Source organism: Carassius gibelio, chromosome A24 (assembly GCF_023724105.1).
Source record: "Carassius gibelio isolate Cgi1373 ecotype wild population from Czech Republic chromosome A24, carGib1.2-hapl.c, whole genome shotgun sequence".
Classification (NCBI taxonomy): Eukaryota; Metazoa; Chordata; class Actinopteri; order Cypriniformes; family Cyprinidae; genus Carassius; species Carassius gibelio.
In genome coordinates, this window is record NC_068394.1 from 12,962,093 (window position 1) to 12,984,569 (window position 22,477).

At 36.2% G+C, this 22,477-nt stretch overlaps 1 protein-coding gene across 1 annotated transcript; it reads left to right on the forward strand.

The window, feature by feature from the left end:
• Positions 1–3,635: 3,635 nt before the first annotated feature.
• Positions 3,636–18,138, forward strand: LOC127946509 (programmed cell death protein 6). The gene is made up of 6 exons (XM_052543132.1): positions 3,636–3,832; positions 5,873–5,934; positions 14,568–14,612; positions 15,222–15,380; positions 15,597–15,706; positions 17,469–18,138. The coding sequence occupies exons 1-6, from the start codon at positions 3,750–3,752 to the stop codon at positions 17,565–17,567; spliced, it is 558 nt and encodes a 185-aa protein (XP_052399092.1). The 5' UTR covers positions 3,636–3,749; the 3' UTR covers positions 17,568–18,138.
• The last annotated feature ends 4,339 nt before the right edge of the window (positions 18,139–22,477 follow it).

Consider the following 22,477-nt stretch of genomic DNA (forward strand, 5'->3'; position numbering starts at 1 on the left):
TCTGCCTGACTGAAAAAACACATTGACGTGGTTTAAAATCTGTTCCATTTTTAATTTCTTTTTTGGAAATGTCATTTAACCTGAAAAGGACTGAATCAAGTATGTAATAATATAGAAAATGCTCAGTAATGTCCAAATTCTCTCATGTTTGCTCAGTCTTTTATTACTGTGGCATCTGCTGTAGTGAATGACTGCATGGTTTCAGACACAAGTTTATTAAACTGCATTAATGCTTTCAAGCTTATGTTGCACTCCATGAGTTCAGCATTGCAGCAAGATGTCATTATAGGCATAAAGAAACATAATTTCCACAATGATGCTCTAAGTTGTTGTTAAAACCATTGACATTGTCATTAAGTCATTAAGTAGATACACCAGTTATTGACTACACCGTCTGAATAAGCAGGTCTTGCACAATTACAGTGCAGACAGTCAGTCAAAGAAGAATTTGACAAACAAATCCGAATTGGGTGCAGTTTGACTAACCAAATTAGAATTGTGTACTTCTTATTTCTATTTCCCTCAGAGTTACTCACTGTTCTATAGAGACCATAGCAGGATCTAGATCTCCTGATTTCTTCGCCCTCTGTCTCTCCTTGTCTTCCTGATCTAAAAAAAAACAAACAAAAAAAACGTACTTATAGATCCATGTCTTTAGAAAACTCTATTTGTAGCAGACAGTTAAGTGTTATATTTTTGGAATTTTCTGTGCTGGGTTTTAGGGGATATCTGCAAAGAAGTTAAAATGCAGAAGTTCAAAACATGTCACAGTTTCCACAAAAAAATCAAATCAGCATATTAGAATGATTTTTGAAGGAATATGCAAAACTGAGGTCTGGAGTAAAGGCTGAGGTGTTACTTCATTCCAATTCGGCAGAAATCTGCAAAGCATTCTGCAGACTTCTGTGGGCAAAACTCTGTGTGGGTCTGTGAATGGCTAATAATGACACATTAGCTCTCTTAATTGATCAATATTTGTGTCTATCTATCAGTCCAACTATTCATTTATCGATCTCCCCACCAAGAGGGAACTGATCTTCGTGCATGAGCATGTTGATCTCATGAGCCGTGGCTTCAGGTAACCCTCCACCAAACTGGAATATAATCAGGAACATGAGATTGTGAAACAGCATATGAAGTGAGTATACGATAAACACGGACTAAAAGGAATGAATGATATCATCTGGTGTTCTCCATGACTAAGCTTCATGTGGGCAGCTGATCTGTTTTCATCTAAAACTAAAACTGTATGAATTTTGTGGAGGCAAATGGTACAAAAGTGACATCATGTGTTCAGACTCAAATAGATCTCTGTCCATTTTTTTATTGCCAGTAGGGAAGAGTGAGATGCATGTAGAGTGAAAATCACCTCCTCTGTCAGCACATGCACCGACTCTGCGTCTTTGATAGTGATTGATTCAGAACAAGCAATGAAGTCTTGAAAGGGAAAGACAGGGACAGATTGGGTGAAAATCATAAGGATCAACCCTTTGACCCACATCAGCTGCAATATTTCAAAATCTCACCTTTAGGGCATGTAATTTCCTTTCTGGCCACCAGAGGAGATGTGCCCTCAATAAAGTGCTGTGATTGAAAACAATGCCTGAATGGCTCAAAAAAAGGGTCAAGGTTAATGTGATGGGCAAGATAAATTCATTATTGTGAACTGTAAATTCTAATGTTTTTATTGGCTGCTATGCAGATGCTAGTGGATCCAAGTCTCTAAAATATTCTGGCCTCCAGATATGATTCCAATTAATAATTCATGCTAACTGCATGGGCTGTTCATCCTCTGAGATGGCAAGTAAGGACTAGGCAGCTCACAGTCAACCCCCATCACCCCAAACACAGTCCCAGAACAGCTTCTCAGGGGAATAATAGCAACAGCAGTCATATAAACAGCTGTCACGGGTATATAAGAACAACATGAACGTCTGTGTCATAATGAATTATATTAGTGACACAAAATGACAGTGACAACCTTGAATCGGACCTGTCCGTATCCAGCATGTTAATGTTCAAGTGTCTTTTTGCGTGAAGCAAACGCTCAGTGGTCTGCTGGACCTCCTCTGTGGGGAAAACAGAAAATATTTCAGTTTATTTCAATATAATGAAAACACATTTATGGACAATGTAATGGAATTCTATGACTGTATTAATTTGTTAGAAAATGAAAAATCTTTCACTATATTCTCCAACTCATTCAAATAAAACAAACTATTTTTACTACAATATCTTTAAGACTTTTATATCTAGATGACCTTTATTATAAGGTAATGTGTACTGGCATATTTAAGACTGTAATTTATTTATTAAACAGGCATTTATATGTAAATCATATGTTAACATACTCAAAATAAAATAAAATAAAACACCTGAAAGAAAGAGTACCACTCATTATTATCATCCACTTTGATATGGTGATATTGTAAATCAGAAACAGAGATTTCTCTGCTTGCCTGACATTGACCTCGAGATGCTCTCTTCTGGAAATCCTGATGCCTTTAGTGGCTGCCAACCTGAAAACAAACAAACTTCATCATCAAAAACTTCAATCGATGTTTTGATAAATCCCATTCTAAATTTCCTGGTGACTCTTATTATCTAAGTGTGTCTCAATTTAGGTTCAGTATAACATGTACATATTCTATGGAGTTTATTTTAACTTTCCATATTATATAGAGTTAAATTTGACTGCTAACTTACGGAGTTATCCAGTCGTCAAAAAACTTTACCACAGCGTGGTTATTATGTGAATAGGATAATAAATAAATAAATAAATAAATAAATAAATAAATAAAGGGTGATACGTTTATTTATTTATTTTAACAAACGGCCAGTAATTATTTTTAAATTCATAATATATTTATATATATATAGCTATATGTACTAAAGTGCATGACAGATAGTAGAAACAGTCAGTGTGACGCTGAAACAAAAATTTCACCTCAGAGTTCGGTATACTCAACTTAATCGATATCTAATTTAAAAATCTAATCTGATAACCTTTGGTTATACTTTACTTATGCCAAAAACACGATGAGATAATGTGAATTTCCATAGACAAGCGCTAAATCAATACGGTAATCTTTTTCAATCGGTTCTGTGAGGAATGATTGACAGATGAAGCCGGCGTCTCAAAGCCTAGTGAGCTACCTACATAGACAGCATCTTGGCGCGTTTTTATGCTCTACATTGCTGTTTAGATAGGCAGCTTTCTATGTTTTGACACACATTTGAGGGTCAGAGGGACTGTAGATAATTTTTATATTTACAAATATTATTCTGCATATAAATAGCATAAATGACTAATGTCACTCAGATAAAAAAATATTTCTTTGTGTGATAATACGGATGTCTAATAAATTATGTTACCCATAATATTTGTAACTTTGGCCTTGAATATTCTTGGTAATTGGGGGGGGGGGGGGGTACACGTATCTTGTCAAAATGTGGCAAACAAAAATATTTAATTTCAGAACAGTTCACATTTTCCATTTGTCAGACTGTTGGCCCCGCCCATTTAGCGCAAACTGTCCAAACTGACAGGAGACAAGCCAATCAAACAGCGGAATGTCCCCGGGAGAGTTCGACGGGGGCGGGCCCGTGTGACGTCTGCTAATTTTGATGGGAAGTGCAGAGTTTGACGCTACGCCTTTGCGTGAAGAATTTTTTAGAGTCAGATAAGATTTGAGCAAGTTCGCTCTTCGTCGAGCGCATTTGATCGTTTAGCGGTGCAAGCAGAGGATATGGCTTACCATAATCAGTATAGACCATCTCAATATAACAGCGCGCCGCCGGATCAGAGCTTTTTATGGAATATATTTCAGAGGTGAGTGAAACACGAGCACGGATTCCGCATTTGACAAGCGCAGCAGGAAAGAGCTTGTTCTCACAAGCCACGTACGAAATGCATTGGGGAACTTCAGTAGAGGATTGTATAGCTTGCAAACGCAAATGTCTATAATATTTTGTACTTCCGCCGTTTTTCGATTGTTATTCGGCTGATAGCAGACTCTTCTCGTCTGACTTTCAGTATTACGACATTCAAAACAGTTAACTCAGTTTTTATTCCAACTGAACATTTGAGATGAACTCGTTTTTAATAGCTTCGACTGTCATTCGATGTTATTTTGTATATAAGTGAACAGAGAGTGAGTTGTTTTGGTTTAACTAAGTTGCTCGTCTCATAGTAATGAATTATGTAATACTGTATAGGATTGACTCTTTCTCATGGGACGAGTTCTTGCGTTATAGTTGCACTATATATATATATATATATATATATATATATATATATATATATAAATTTTTGTTGTTGTTGTTGGTTTATGTAACGTTACAAATACTCGCGTACCCATTACGTCACTATGTTGTTAACGTCTCGCGCCCACACCCGTTGCGTTATTAAGATGCCTTGACAAGTTAAAAGTAGTTCAACTTTCGTTTTGAACTCAATAACTCGTATAAACGGCCCTTATAGCATCACACCGCCGTCAAAACGCAGACGGATGCATCTCAGTAAACGCCACATAGCAACATTCCTGTTATATTGTAATATTCTCGGTCATATGACTCGGGAATATCAGAGGTGCCAGTGAGTCACCAGTGTTGATCTATACATTACACACGAGTCATCTGTGAGTATGGAAACTATTACTAGTTTCCGTGACAATATTGAACTGCAAGGTGAACTGTTATATTATGGCTGGATTATGATTACTTTTAATGTATATGACCTGTAAGTGGTTGCTTGTATGTTTTCCATTTTCCTTTAAGGGAAAAGTGACCCTTGGTGTCCTGAATCTGATCATACTTTCCTTGAATGGAAGTTCTGGTTTAGTCAGTCCATCTAATAAATTAGTTTAAATGATCCTCAGACCATGTTTTATCTGACTTCACAACATAAAGATTGAAGTTGAAGGTTGTTTTAAAATCCCTTGTGTGAACAAGAGTCACATATGTTAAATATTGCCTGGCTGAGGAGGGGCTTATTAGATAAACAAGCCAACAAGATAGTCCTTTCACAGTTTGCTGCGGTTATGGCCCAGACTAGACTCTCTTTCAAGGTTTTATGTGTCCAAATTATTGAGGAGGCCTCTCTCTAGCACGTCGCTTCTGTTTTTCTTTTTTCTTTTTTCAGCGGCTGCTTGGAAATACAGGGGTTTTGTTGGTGTGCTAAGGCATATTGCTTTCATGCTCATTTCATAATAATGTAGCACAAGATTTGGTAAAACTCAATCCCTTTCTACCATAATCTCTTTATTACAAAACAGACCAAATAATACATGTCATTTCCACAAGGAACGACCTTCCCTCAAATTCAGTTCAGAAGGCCTGTGATGGAAACAAGTCCTTTTTACGATTCATGGCATATGTGTAATGGAAAAGACACCCCCAACAACAGAAATAGTCAATCTGCTCCGTGTGAGACAAACTTTCACTCTTTTAAAGTTGTCGCTGGCATGCTTTGACTGAAATGAACCTATAAATGAATATGTGAGGATGTAGAAGAACAAATCAACTGGCTTCCCAAGACACTTTTACTAAAATGTGCCACATGTAAACTCAAAGGAAAAGAAAACTGTTTAGATGTAAATGAATGGACCTTTTCCGGAGTACATTTGAAACATGAAATCTGAGTCTTTTGAAATCTCTGTCTATAAAGCCTCTGAAAGCTTTTTCTGAAGCTTTTACTTTTAGTTTCATTTGACAAGGCTCACATCCGGAAATGGTTTTGGTTTCCTATTTGTCTCATTACCGTTTTAGACACTGTCATTGTATTTTAGTCATTCACTATAGAACAAATGTTTTTAACATGAATTATATTATTTTGGCGAGCAAATGATCAATCATTTTCTGTTTTCTCCAGGGTAGATAAAGACAGGAGCGGGGCAATATCAGACACAGAGCTTCAGCAGGCATTATCAAATGGTATGTTTATTTTTCCCCCCGTTAATTTTCCCTTTTTCTTACTTTTTAGTCATCAGTAAACATATTCCAACCGGAGCTGGAAGATAAATATTCACCAGAAGCACTGAAGTATAAATATTGTGTGGGTACCATTGATTACCTTTAATTTTGGAATATGAGCCTATTAATAAAGGGAACCAGGTTTCTTTGTAGAAGAAAAAAACATTTCTTGTAAACACAGCAAGTGTTTATCTGTAACAGCTGTCAAATGGTTTTGCCAACACTATTATTCTTGGCAAAATGATATAGCACAATTTACATGTGCCACGCTTATATTTTCATATGAAAGTATACTTTATTTTGTTGTAGGGGTGCTCCGATCACGATCGGCCGATCGTTAATGCGCATCTCGTCAGTAAAGCCGGTTTTCTAATCAGCGGTTAATTCCATCAGGTGCGTGATTTCACATAGAGCAGCTGTTACCACACAGAGCCGTTGTTAACTGAGAAGATGCACCAAAAAACGCTGAAAATTAACGTGATTTGCGCATCTTCTCTATTAACAACGGCTCTGTGTAGTAACAGCAGCTCTATGTGAAATCACGCACCTGATGGAATTAACCGCTGATTAGAAAACCGGCTTTACTGACGAGAAGCGCATAACGATCGGCCGATCGTGATCGGAGCACCCCTATTTTGTTGCACTAAAAAGATATTTCCTTTTGTCTTTTTTAAAAAAAATTTTTTATCAGTGATCACATTTTATATGATGACGATCTTTAAAGATTGTTCCCACACAAGGGAAAATGTTCACCGTATTGTTGCCCACATTGATTTTTGTTGCAACATTTTCTTGTTCGTGAAAAACCAAGTAATAATCAGCAGTCAAATCATTTTATACATGACTATTGGAGATTTCAGATAATCTCATTATTAATGGATTTTCCATGTATAGGGTAGAAAATAATAATGACACTCTTAAAATATTGTTTTTGATTTAATTTATGTTTAATTAATGGTCAGCAAAAGAAATAATGTTATTTAACCTTGAGGTCAAGCAAAATATAATGTGAGGTGTTATTTTCCATTCATTTTCTAAAGGTTTGTTTGTGATTTTCAATTGTGATAAAAAAACAATTTCAGTGTTCTTTGATCAATAGAAAGTTCAAAAGAAGAGTATTTATTGAAAATTGAATATTTGTAAAGGCCGATTCAAACCAGAAGATTCAGGCCAGTGCAGACAGCCAACCGATTACAGTACATCACTAATCCAAAACCCCAAAAATGGTGATTTGCTCCTCCTTTGGTCGATTTAATGCATCCTTGCTGAAAAAAATTGAATGATACATATACTGCAGACATATAGAGACATATTCAGCACATAAGAGTCGAGGTCAGAGGTCAGCCTGGGGCGATTGCTGTGTCCCTGGTGTGCATTCAGAGACTCAGAACAGAGCAATGGACTGGAGCAGTGCTGAAAGACTTGACCTGAGCTCTGAACCACAGGTTGCCACCAGCCATACACTTATAACACGTGACATGCAATGTCTTTTTTCAGACCTCTACAACAGTAAAGGCCAATTCAAACCAGAAGATGTAGACTAAAGACCCGTTCACACCAAGAACGATAACTATAAAGATAACGATATTAGCGTCCACACCAGCAAACGATAAAGTCTTTTATTCTGAGCGCACGTGTGTCTGCCGCTTTAAATCCTCGAGCTCGTTACAGCAGGATGGATTCTGATTGGATGTCAATGTTTGTATTGTTCATCAGCTGGAAAAATTCTGAAAATGATTCCAACGATACCGTTTCTCTATGCCTTGATCGTTATAGTTGTAGTGTGGACTCTGCTATTCTTTTATATTGTGAACAAATTTTAGAACTATATCTTTATCGTTATCTTTATAGTTATCGTGCTTGGTGTGAACAGGCCTTAATGCCGATGGCTAGCCCCAAAAATGTTGATTCGACCAGCGTATCTGTCAGTGCAGGGTGAATTGGCCTTACCATTGTAAAATTCACTTTTGATCATTTGAATGAATCCTTGCTTAATTAAAATATGAATTTCTTTGAAAGAAAGTTTTATTCACCCTAAACGTTTGAACTGTAGTTTATGTCTCCCCATGATGCTATTTCTTAAGTCACAATGTAGAGGAAAGTTAGTTTTTTTTTGTAAATGAACACATTTAAAATGCTATTGTGTGACTTCTGTGGTAGAACAGACTAAAATCATTGGTTTAAGAGAGGATAGAGGCATTAGAAGTATTCAAAACTAGCTACTGTTCATTCCAATCTATCTTTGTGTTTGATAATAGTTTATCAAATATGTCTTTTATCTAAAATAAGTAATGGGACATCACATATGGAATGTGCCTTAGTCAAATACCTCCTCAGCCTATTCTGCTTCGTGAGCATATGGCCTTGCTGCCAAAGTGGATCAGAGTTCTTTTACTCCTGCCAGAAGCTGTTATCTGCTCCAAGCAGTAAGGCAGATGTAGTGCTCATCTCATTGAGGTGCAGAATTAGCAGGAAACTCTGTTATCATCTGGCTGATTGCAATGCATGTTCCTGTCAGCACTGCTGCAGTGCAGTTCTGTGTTATAGCACATAGATCATTGTCATTGTCTATACTTTTCAACAGCACATCATTGTGAAGTATACTTGTGTGTAACTCTGTAATATTTTAAAGAAGTGTACTATTAGTATTGTAGAGGTTTAAAACAGACATTACATGTCATGTGTTATAAAGTGTATTCCATTCAATTCAGTTCAAGTTATTTGTATAGGGCTTTTCATGATACAAATCTGCTCAAGTCCATTGCTCTGTTCTGAGTCTCTGAATGCACACCAGGACACAGCCCCAGGCTGACCTCTTACCTCGACTCTAATGTGGTGAATATGTCTCTATATGTCTGCAGTATATGTATCATTCAATGATTTTCAGCCTTATATCTCCATATTATTGTATTTCTTTTGAAATAGCACTCTTTTTTTTCCAAAGAAACCATAATTTTGACCAAACAGATTCAAGTAGATTCAAAATATTTATTATATATAAGAACTAAACTAGTAAAAATCTTTAAATAATAAAGGCATTTCTTCCACACATAATATGGTTTTAGAGTAATTTGCTAGTAGTAAATACATTAGTAAAAAACATTTCTGTTTACACCTAAAACATTTTCAGTAGACTACATGAAAAACCATTGGGAATATATTTTCAGGGACAACACACATGATTTATAGACTCAAGAGTTTTGCTTTGACGAATTGCGACAGACAGTTGGAACCGACTGTGTAAATGAATTGAATTTACCAAGCTGAATCAAAGATGCTTGGAAAATATATGTTTAAGCTCTTAAACTTGAAGAAGTGCGTTAAAAATGTACATTACATAATCATTTTAAATCCCCAGAAAACTATATCTGTATACATACATAATAAGCAACATAATAAAGTGTAAACATTTCCTGTAGTTCTCTCTCTCTCTCTCTCAATTCAAAGCATTGAGACCATTGCATGAACAAAGAACAGATAATGATTATATAATACATAAACAAAACAAGAATAGATTTATATAAATCATTGCGTAAATAAGTATATTAATACATTTTCTATAAACAAGAAATAAAATAAATCTTGCTTTAGTTTTGTCCACTGGCTGACTCTCTTTGTTAGCTCTCTCTCTTTCTCTCTCTCTCTCTCTAATTGTTGTTCAGGGTGTCTGATTTTATTAGATTGTCTTACAGTAAAAGTGCTCTCCTCTCAGCTCTGTCGTTTAGCTGGCTCAACATATTTACGCTCTCTTGATTTCCTCCGATGCTGCTGTTCACGTAGATTTATATCAGAGGTCATTGCTGAAACAGTGGCAGTGGGCAACTCTGATTTACTGTGTCACAACTATTCAATTCACTGACTTTAGCAATGTTGCATTATAATTTCACTCCGGTGACCAGGGCATAATGAATTTATACTCAGAAAGCATAAATGGAAAGGAAAGCATTCAAACTTGCTATCAGCACTGAGAAAGGTTATGCATGTTTAGCTGTGGCTGACTTTGTTTTATAGTACTATGGGGCCTGCTTCACTTATTTCTCTCGGATGTGGATTGCTGCCTGAAAGGGTTGCTTGTGGTGTTAATGCTGTCAGAGTTAAGGTTGTACATTTTTTGTTAACTTTACATATAGTCAGACTTGATTAGGGTGTTTGGAGCTTACTAGCTCTAAATTAAGACTTACCAAGTGATGATTATCTAAAAAAAAAAAAACTAGTTGGCTGGTAACCTTATATAAAAATGCAACATTATGTGTTTTAAATTGAATTGTGCAAATGAAACCCTCACTGATGTATGCAACATAAGCAATTAAAATTAAACATTCTACAAAGAAAAATAAAATGCCCATTATGACTCCGACATTTAGCAGTTTTGATCTTGGAGGAAAAACTATAATCAGAACTGTATATATGAACCCTGAAGTTTATTCATTTTCTTCAGATCACCATGTGGTGACACGGTGACACTTAGGAAAAGAAAATCTCACTTAAGGCTGCTTAAATGAAAATATAAAAACAAAGTCTTGCCCTTTTAGCTTCATGAAGAGATGGAGAATGTTATGAAAAAAGCTCACCAAGCCTTTATTTATTTAATTTAAAAAAATTATACAGTAAAACTGTAATATTGTAAAATATAATTTAAAATAACTTTTTTCTATTGTAATATATCCAGTATGCTAATATGCTGCTCAAGAAACATTTCTTCTTATCAATATTGAAAAAAGTCATCCTGCTGCCCTTTTTTAATTCTTTGATGAATAGAAATTTCAAAAGATAATTTGCATAAATGCTATAATAACAAATGTCTTTATTGCCCTAAGTGAATAAAAGTATTAAAATCTTAAAAAAAAAACTTGCTTAACTTTTAAACAGTAGTGTGTTGTATATATATATATATATATATATATATATATATATATATATATATATATATATATATATATATATATATATATATATATATATATACAGTCTTAGGACTGGTAAAATGTACAAAATAGTATAATATTGCAATTTTTTCGTGGTTCATTCAAAATTGCTGTTTTATCAGCTGTGTTTGACTCTTGAATATGATCTAAAAAGAAGTACTTGTGTTAACATATGCAGTGTTGTTTTATGCGGCAGACTGCTGTGTACTTGTCTCGTGGAGCGATTGGAATGTTGCCATTTTCCATGATTCCTCCTGGAGTAGGCAGCGCTTTGACTGGAGCCAGTGTGCAGCACATAGGGGCATCTTTCTGCCTGAATTCAGACCTGCCTCCTCTCCAGTCCTTACCACTAGCAGCCATTCTCTTTCTGAGATGACACCACGTTATTCCCACTGTTTCCATTAGCCTACCTAATATAGTCAGGGTGACCTTAGTGGTCTTGTTTGGCAGGAACACAATCCTTCTTTAAAAAACATTACGAACATAATTTTCTCCATTCTGTTTACAACTATCCCCGTCCCACCAGCTAGAGGAGCATTATGATTGTTCCCTGATTGTTCTTCACCAGTACAAGTCCTTCCTCTCTCTCATAATGGCTCTGTGCGTGTGTCAGGTCATGACTCTGCATTGCCAAGAAGAATGGCTTTATTTTACAGCTGTGCGTTTCAGTCCTGTGTCTTCCGGTGTTGTTTCCCCCTGCGTGCCCACCGTGTGTTGTAGGTGTGCTAAGATAAGCACGTTCAAACAAATGATGGTGTTCTTTCAGCCAAAGCAGAAAGGGAGGTTTCACTGAGCTGGAATAAGAGAATGACGTATATAGACTATAAAGGTGTTCCTCCAGGTCAGTGAAGGGTGTCTATTGAAGCGTACCTGAAATGTCTTTCTTACTACCTCATGTTATGACTGTAATGCCACTCCCTATAGGCATTATGAAACAGATTCAAAGGAGCCCGTGAGTGAACATGTTACAAAGAAGGAAAAAAGGATACTACACAGTTGTGTTAGTACCTCTGGTTATCCTAAGATATGAAATCTAAATTGACTCTATTGAATGGTTTTACTGTGTACGATTGCTCACTGCGTATTATTCTTAAGGGCCGTTTCATAGTCAACGCGAGAAACGCGAGCAAGCAACGTGAGCGGCGCGAGCGACGCGCTCCCTTTCATAGTCTAAACAGTAAACGTAAGCGTCACGGGTGATGCATGTATGCCATACACCGCTCACGCAACAGGGGGTAGTAGAGTTGGGTGATATTAGTAGACTCGGGTCGCGTGATATTCAGATCAAAAGGGCAACTGAAGAGGAGTGTATTCTGTTGCTGATGAACTATCGTATAAATGTGGATGAATACGTATAAGTTCGCATAAATTTTCCTCTTCGCCCGCCATTGTATTCAAACCTTCTTCTTCTGTAAACACAATATACTTGAATTCATGTACAATACTTGCAATGTCGCCCCCACCGACAACGCATAGTATTGCGTGAATCGGCGCGTCGCGTATCAAAAGCTAGGACGACACATTTGGCTACGCACCGACGCATAATGGCGGCCGTAGCGCAACGATGCGTAGCCTCGGGGACGCGTATGCGTACAGATGCGTTGACTATGAAACGGCCCTAAGAGTTTGTTCATAATCTTTCATCAAAATGTCACATGCTTTTGAAAGGTGAAGAATGTTTTGGTAACACTTGGTCTTTGTTACACTTGTTACATGTAGCTATTTACTATACAGTAATAACACTAATTTGTCAAAATTAGATGTGCCTAACACTACGCCAAACTGTAACCTCAAAAGACACTTATTATTCAAAATCACCTTTTAAAAGCTGTTTGGACAGCAATGTGTGTTGGAATTGTGTGTACGCAGTCATCGTAGAAGGATAAAAATCCATCCAGTCTTTTTTTTTTTTTAAACCAGGCTCAAAAAACGAGCGTTTTGGATCCAGTCCGCAATATGATGTCATATAATTCGGTAGCCCCACCCACTGCTATTGACTGACAGGCATGCATTACCAAATCCTCAGCTCTCAGTGTGTTGTGCCATGTCCACCGTTTTGTCTGCGTGTCCGGTTGTGTCGAAAGCAATTGCTGTATTCACACCATGTCGTAATTACTGTAATTCTGAGATGAGAACACATGACGTTCTGCTTGGAGCTGTTCACACACTTGGACTCTATGGCACTATCAATGCCTAAACATAGTGCCTAATGAATCTGAGGTGGTCAGGAGGTACAAGTACAAGTGGAAAATTCCCAGTTCACAAGTTGTAATCACGAGTTCTACAAGGACATGAGCGTGTGGTATCTCATAATCATGGTAATTAAGATATAGTGTATATGCTTTGTTTCAGGATGTAAGCCTCAACACGTGAGTCTTCATTGTCTACCTGTGACTGATCCACAGAGGACAGAGTGGTCAAGTGGCTTATTTATCTTAATGTCTAAACAGTATTTGTTTGTGTATGTCGTTTCATTTAAGCACACAGCATTGGTGAAACTGTATCACATACTTTCTAGGTGTCGCATCCATCTTTGCAAAGCGGCTGTGAAAAACTAAACATACTATACACAAGTACATAAAAGATTCAAACTACCATTCCGAGACATTTCTGGTTCATTCACATTATTGTTTCTTCTGCTGTAGTCCCTCCTTGAGTCCAGTCCATACACGTACGGCTGAATACCGGTCCGCTCACTCTCGCTCATGTTGCTTCTCCTCTGTTTACTGCCATATGCAAAGCAGAGACGTCTAAGCTCCGCCTCCTTCTGGAGTCTGCCGGGAAGTTGCAGCTCATTTCCATGTAGGGGAACACACCCCTGAAACTGCACTTTTTAGACCCGCCCCGCAAAAAAGACACTTTTCCACACGTTATACTGTATGGTATTTTGAGCTGAAACTTCACAGGCACATTCAGGAGAGCCATAATATTAATTTTACATCTTGTAAAAAGGGGCATATATGCCCTTTAAATCTAGAATACTAGTTGTCCATGTTACAAGTTGCAACCCAGACCAACTAACCCAAATCCTAACTCAAACCCAAATAATTGCGTGCTGTTAATTAACATTACTTAAATGTAGAAATACAACGTAACACTAACTCTAAATACTCCACAAAGACACTTTTTTTTTGCTGACATAACCACATTACAGTATAACATTACACCAGAACAATAATTTGATCATATAGAATGTATACTGTCATATATATATATATATATATATATATATATATATATATATATATATATATATATATATATACATTTAAATAATATATTTTAAACTAATAAAAGTATTTGTAATACCTAAAAATAAGCAATCCAATTTTATGTTGGCAGTTGACGTCAAAGACAGCACTCAGCAGAAAAAGTCTGTTTTACACTTTTAACAGGTTCCAAAAAATAATCAGGCACTGGCAAACATCTACCTAATATAATACAATGTTAGCAAAATGTTTACTTTTAGTGATAACATGAAAAATATTTTTTTTAATATCTATTATATATATAAAATCAGTTCATGCCCTTCATTATCCATTTAATATTTTATTTCACTTATTTGACTTACAGGACTGATGGCATATGGACTCAAGCTTCTGTTTTGTTGTTTTAATAATTTAGTTTTACATGGAAACCGATTGTCATCTGTTTTTGTTTCATTCCCAGGTACATGGACACCTTTCAACCCCGTGACTGTCAGATCAGTTATATGTGAGTAATGAGTATTGTTATTTTCTATGATTGACAAAAACATAGACATGCAGTCTTTTTCTCTTTTTCAATTCTCGTGTTTGTTTGTGAGCTCCATGACAACCTGCAGTGTTTCCTATTAGCGCACTTAGCTGAGAAAGGTTCAGTTGTTTCAGCTCAAACTGGAAGAATGTAGCTGTCATCTGCGTTGAAAAAGTAGCTCAGAAAGTGGAAGGTTTTTGTCGTGAACAACAGAAATCGGCAGAGCTTTACTGGAGAAAGTTAGTCAATAATAATTGACTGTGTGTAATGATTCCTAACTCCACAATACGGTGATCACTTTCAGCTCATTTCAAGTGGATACACATGGCCTCCATAACAGTTCAATTTAGATCTTTCTTGAATATATTTTCCACATTTTTGGGCCATCTCAAACAGTTTTTGTGATTCTAACTTGTGCTCAATCTTTTCAAATCGAGGGCAAAATGTTATAAATGTACTTTGTAAACATAATGTTTTTGATAGACAATTACTTCACCAGTCACTTAATACCAGCATCAATAAAATGTCAACAAAGTGTGAATTTGAAGACTAAATGCGCCCACTGTTCCCACAATTCTTTCTTTTCAGCTATGTTTGACCGTGAGAACAAAGGCGGGGTTAACTTCAATGAATTCGCCGGCGTTTGGAAGTACATCACAGACTGGCAGAACATCTTCCGCACCTACGACCGGGACAACTCAGGGTTTATCGACAAGAACGAGCTCAAACAGGCGCTCACCGGCTTCGGTGAGTTTGTAATGCTTACTTATTGACTGCTATAAATGGAAAGCTGGAGGCGATGGATGTGTTTGTTGAGGAGTTTAAAGAAACTCCTGTAGGAATGAGAGGCAGAGGCACTGATGCACAAAACCAATAAGAGGAAGGACAAATAAACTGATGGAAAATGATTAATGTCACCCTTGAGGGAAACCCTGAAATTGGAACGTTTCTCCTTTTGCACAGGTTATCGTCTATCAGATCAGTTCTACAACACACTGATAGAGAAATTTGACCGTCAGAAGAGGAGCCAAGTGGCTTTTGATGACTTCATTCAGTGCTGTATTGTACTACAGGTAATGATCGGTGTTATATGCAACATTTGCTTTTTTTTTTTTTTTTTTTAAAGGAATAGTTCACCCAGAAATGAAAATGCTGTCGGTATTTACACTCCCTCATGTTGTTCCAATCCTATGATTTTCTTTCTTCTGTGGAACACGAAAGGAGCATTTTCGTAGATTGTCCTGGCCACACTTTTTAATATAAAGAAAGTAAATACTGGGGCTGTCTAATTGAAAAAATGGCAAAAATCTAACCTTAGATATATCATAAAAGGGGTCCATGTGAGTCGTGCACTACATTTATAGTCTTTTGAAAACATTCAGTAGCTTTGTATGAGCAACCAACTGAAAGTTTGTTATTTGCTGCAACTCTTGACATTCAGCATGGCTCTGTTTACACCAGGTATAAGATGATTTGTGGTCATTTGTGAATTAGTAATTTTTTTATTTAAATCTTTTCAATGAATTGGTCAATCTATTTGACAACTAGTCTGAATAATTTTTAACCTGATCCATCTATTTCAGTTGCTTGTACACAAAAACATACAGTTATCATTATTACTGTGTTTCTACGGCAAACTAGAGCGGTCAAACTATTAATAACATCCAAAATAAAAGTTTGTTTACATAATGTATTTGTGTACTGTGCATATTTATCATATATATATATATATATATATATATATATATATATATATATATATATATATATATGTTTATATTTATATATATATATATATATATATATATATATAAATACACAAACATACATGTATATATATTTTTAAATATTTACATGTACGTTTATTTGTATTCATATAGTATTTATAAATAATTTAGATATATAAACAAAACGTATTTTTCTTAATCATATACATGCATGTGTGTGTATTTATTTATATATACATAAATATACACAGTACACAAATATATTATGTAAACAAAAACTTTGTTTTGGATGCAGTTAATTGCGATTAATCGTTCAACAGTAAGATTGTATTACTGTACTGCGTAAAAAGAGAATCACAATGCTCTTAAATCATTTTCAGTAACAGCGTTTGAAATCAAAGTGGATAAATGTTGTGTTTGTGGTAAACAGTCACGGATCAGTAGCAGACTCGCAATATGAGGCCATGCTGCTTCTGTACCACTTACATTACCCCATTATAAAAACAATAATGCACTGCATGATCAAACATTTAGGTGGTATAATTATATAGTTTTGAAAAAAATAACCCCCCCAATAGAGTCACCTAATAGGGGAATTCCCCCCATTTTAAATTCAGGCCCTGAATTAATGTCTGTAACAGTCCTGACTGGAGTATCACCATAAATAATTCTACATGATGAAAAGAAGGCTTCAAAAAGAGTGGTATCTGTGATCGTTATCGGCGGATACTGCTTCCTGTGATCAACGATCGGTCAAATAACTCAAAAAAAGTGTTTGGGGGTCAAATTAATTTACAGATTTGGTCACATTTGTTCACGAATTGTTGTTGGATTCAGCTCACTGATAAAGTGATCCAGTTACAGTGGTTCGGTTTACTGGAGGTGAAGATTATCAGTGAATATACCTCAATTTTGGCCTGTTCCTAACATAAATTCTCATTGGACTTGAGAAGACTTGTAACATATTGCTCTCTTGACTCATATAGACCACTTTTATTTATACTTTCATGGTGCTTTTATGTCTTTTTGTAAAGCTTAAAATCATGATGAAGTTTGGGATGAAGTTATGTTCACCTTATACTGATTGTGTATATTTGAATTTGAACAGAGGTTAACTGACGTCTTCCGGCGGTATGACACGGATCAGGACGGCTGGATCCAGGTGTCATACGAACAGTATCTTTCAATGGTCTTCAACGTGGTATAGCACAACACACGCCTGCACTCTCCTGTGCCAAACAACAAATGGCCCTCCCCATGCAGTCTGTAGCAGAGACTAGTCATCACTACCCTCTACAGGACAACACGGGACGGGATCTTTATGACTCTTCATTCCATCTGTCTGTTAGTAGTCATATCATATTTCTTTATTATCTTAACTATTATTATTGAAATATCACTCTCTCTGTGTTTAAAGAATGTTGACATTGTGAAAATCATATTACGTCTCAGTTGCATGCTTTCTGAAAAACCTCCTTAAATGTCAAAGCATGAACTAATGATTCTTTATGTGGCTGAATTCATGTTTACAATGAAATACTGTGAGCGCAAGTTGTGTTTCGCCAAATTAAGATCCTTTTATTTGGATTGACTGTCAGCTCTTCCATATATTTGTAAAGAATTATATTTTTGGATCTGTACAATGTAATTCAACCTTTTATTTTGGGAAGGAGGTGCATATTCTTTTGTATGTCTTTTTCATGCATGATGCCTTACAACTGTTAAAATAACAAAAAAATATATCTGTTTTATTAAAACTGGAACATGTTTGAAAATGAGCCTTTAATTTGTGTTTGCATCTTTTAAAGAATGTTTTTTGTTGTTGTTTTTTGTCAGTTAGTGATTTTTATTTTATTAAGGACAGGGACACCAATAGCTTGTCCGCACACATAAGATAATGGTGTTTCATTACTGTCAAATGTGATAGATAAATCTATATTTTTAAAGGTAGATTGCATGTTTATGATTTTACTTTATTCACAATGCTACCCCCTAGTGGATGATTTTGAACAATACATGATTGGGCATGTTAAATACTGTTGGAGGGACTGAGAGCTGTTGGATACAGTTGGAGGGACTGATTGGGCATTGCAAAAAATTTGTATTTTACCCCTCGGAATGTAATTTTTACCAGAAAACCCCACTAGTAATGCGATTGGGCTAGTTAACCCAAACTGAGGAGACCGAACCGTATTCTACTTCTGTAAAGCCAGCTTCTTCTGACATTTTCTGGATTTTCTGCGCTTTAAACTGAATCGTTTAAAATGGTTCGCATCTGCAATAAGCATTAATCCACAAATGACTAAAGCTGTTAACTTTTTTAATGTGGCTGACACGCCCTCTGAGTTCAAACAAACCAATATCCCGGAGTAATTCATTTACTCAAACAGTACACTGACTGAACTGCTGTGAAGAGAGAACTGAAGATGAACACAGAGCCGAGCCAGATAGCGAACAAAACATTGATTCAAGAAACCGTTTCTGTCAGATGCGTCCGATTCAAGAACCGAGGAGCTGATGATACTGTGCATGTGTGATTCAGTGTGAAACCGAACTGGAGGTCTCATGGGTTTGGAACGACATGTTTGTATGTCTGGGTATGGGTAGTGAAGATATACAGCAGGCTCAGAGAGCCGATCCTGTCCTAAGTGTTTTTGCTAAATGGGTATCAAGCAAGAAGAGACCTACATATACAGTGCTGAAAGGAACTGCTAGCGAGTGGAGACATTTCTGGAATGAGTTTCCAAGGCTTACTTTTGTGGATTCTGTTCTCTGCCGTAAAGTTAGACCCCCACCAGGTGATCAGATCTTGCAGTTTGTAGTTCCACCTGCGCTGCATCCAAAAGTGTTATAGAATTTTCTTGGTAATTCGCCTTCTGGACATTTCAGTGCACAAAAGACATTGCAGAGTGCTCTACTGAGATGTTTTTGGCCCCACATGTCTAGTCAAGCCTGTGAATCAAGGAGACCACCAATGCCTCATCAGCATGCACCAATGCAACACATAATTGCAAGCATTCCTTTTGAGAAAATTACTGCTGATCTAACAGAGTTGCCTGTTAATCAGAAAGGGAACCATTATGTTCTTGCAGTAATGAACTAGTTTACAAAATATCTCAACCTCTATGCAATCACTAATCACTGATCACAATGACCGCAGAACCTGATTTTACCAAGTGGGAGATGTTCCTGGGACGATCTTTGTTGACCCTGGAACAACATTGTGATTAAGCAATCATTAACCAACCAATTGACCATTGCTAAGTGTTTATTCGAAGATTATGTGGGCCAGCATGGAGTGCCTCAGAGTTTGCACACTGACCAAGTGTGGCAGTTTGACTCTGACTTGGTGAAAGAAATGTAGATTAACTCTTAAGATTAATTTTAAGAGATCTCATAGGGTACTGATTGGAAGATTACACTGTGGTTATTTTACATAGTTAAATATCACTTTACAATCCATTCTGTAAATTATTAAAAAAGGTAATGTTCTTATCCTTTACATTTAGTACTAGAGCTAAAGCAGCCTTAATACACTTTCACATAACTGGTGGATTAAATATCAAGTTTCTGTAGTAAAGTTTTATAATATAAATTTAGCAATTTACGAGTTATGTTTAAGCACTTGTAAATAAATGCTATAATTCAAATTATAATACAGATGCTGGTCATATAATTAGAATATCATCAAAAAGTAGGGTAACACTTTAGAATAAGGTTCCATTAGTTAATGTTAGTTAACTACTTTCGTTAACATGAACTAAGCAAGAACAATCCTTCTACAGCATTTATACGTCTTAGTTCATGTTAATTTCAACATTTACTAATGCATTATTTAAATCAAAAGTTGTGCTTGTTAACATTAGTTAATGCACTGTGAATTACCATGAACTAACAATGAATAACTGTATTTTCATTAACTAACATTAACGAAGATGAATAAATACAGTAATAAATGTATTATTCATTGTTTGTTCATGTTAATTAATACATTAACTAACATTAACTAATGGAACCTTATTCTAAAGTGTTACCAAAAGTAGATTTATTTCACTGATTCCATTCAAAAAGTGAGACTTGTATATTATATTCATTCACTACACACAGACTGATATATTTCAAATGTTTAATTCTTGTAATTTTGATGATTATAACTGACAACTAAGGAAAATCCCAAATTCAGTATCTCAGAAAATAAGAATATTACTTAAGACCAATACAAAGAAAGTATTTTTAGAAATCTTGGCCAACTGAAAAGTATGAACATGAAAAGTATGAGCATGTACCGTACTCAATACCTTTTGCCTGAATTACTGCAGCAATGCGGCATGGAGTTGATCAGTCTGTGGCACTGCTCAGATGTTATGAGAGCATAGGTTGCTCTGATAGTGGCCTTCAGCACTTCTGCATTGTTGGGTCTGGCATATCACATCTTCCTCTTCACAATACCCCATAGATTTTCTATGGGGTTAAGGTCAGGCGAGTTTGCTGGTCAATTAAGAACAGGGATACCATGGTCCTTAAACCATGCACTGGTAGCTTTGGCACTGTGTGCAGGTGCCAAATCCTGTAGAAATCTGCATCTCCATAAAGTTGGTCAGCAGCAGGAAGCATAAAGTGATCTAAAATTTCCTGGTATAGGGCTACATTGACCTTGGACTGCAGAAAACACAGTGGACCAACACCAGCAGATGACATGGCACCCCAAACCATCAAGCAACGTGGATTGTGTGCCTCTCCCCTCTTCCTCCAGACTCTGGGATCCTGATTTCCAAAGGAAATGTAAAATGTACTTTAATCAGAGAACTTAACTTTGGACCACTCAGCAGCAGTCTAGTCCTTTTTGTCTGTTGTTCAAAAGTGGCTTAACACAAGGAATGCAACAGCTGAAACCCATGTCTTGCATACGTCTGTGCGTAGTGGTTCTTGAAGCACTGACTCCAGCTGCAGTCCACTCTTTGTGAATCTCCCCCACATTTTTGAATGGGTTTTGTTTCACAATCCTCTCCAGGGTGCGGTAACACAGAGCGGTAAGGTTTTAGCCGAATATAGTAAATCGCTTTAGGCTTTAACCTAGGATCAATCATATTTAACCCTTTATATGCCACTGTCACTTTTTTCTACCACATCTTCTCCTTCCCTTCACCTCTCTATTAATGTGCTTGGAAACAGAGCTCTGTGAACAGCCAGCATCTTTTGCTATGACGTTTTGTGTCATGCCCTCCTTGTGCAAGGTGTCAATGGTCGTCTTTTGGACAACTGTCAAGTCAGCAGTCTTCCCCGTGATAGTGTAGCCTACAGAACTAGACTGAGAGACCATTTAAAGGCCTCTGCATGTGTTTTGAGTCAATTAGCTGATTAGAGTGTGGCACTAGGTGTCTTCAATATTGAACCTTTTCACAATATTTTAATTTTCTGAGATACTGAATTTGGGATTTTCATTAGTTGTCAGTTATAACTATCAAAATTAAAAGAAATCAACATTTGAAATATATCAGTCTGTGTGTAATGAATGAATATAATAACCAAGTTTCTCATTTTGAATGGAATTAGTGGAATAAATCAACTTTTTGATGATATTCTAATTATATGACCAGCACCTGTATACATTGGATAATATAAATTAATATACATAAAACACATTATTGTTATTGTACATATTTAGATATAAAACTAACAATTGTATACACTATGAATATTTGCTGTTATAATGTCTGATTCATTTCCAACATTTACTGATGTTTTAAGGAGGACCTTTTTGTTGTTGAGTTTAAACATAACAGCCACTAGAAATCATTATTTTCCTTTATTTATCTTGGCAAGTTTGGTTGTATTTTGTTTTATTACTCATTTTATTGCCTCTTCAACATATGTGAATCCAAGTTTTTATGTTACTCTGTTTCCTTACCTTCTGAATTTCGTGGAATTTAAATTTTTGCTTCGTTGCAGAGATGGATTTGTTACTCTTTGTTCTAGTGTAAAAGTTCACAAGCACTGTTACTCAGATGTTAAGTGGTTAACTATCTGGATTCATATTCTGAGCCTGACTGTCCCTGATACAAATGCAGGAAGGTCTATTAAAATGAAAGTCTAAACCAATAGAGTGGTCCACAAAAT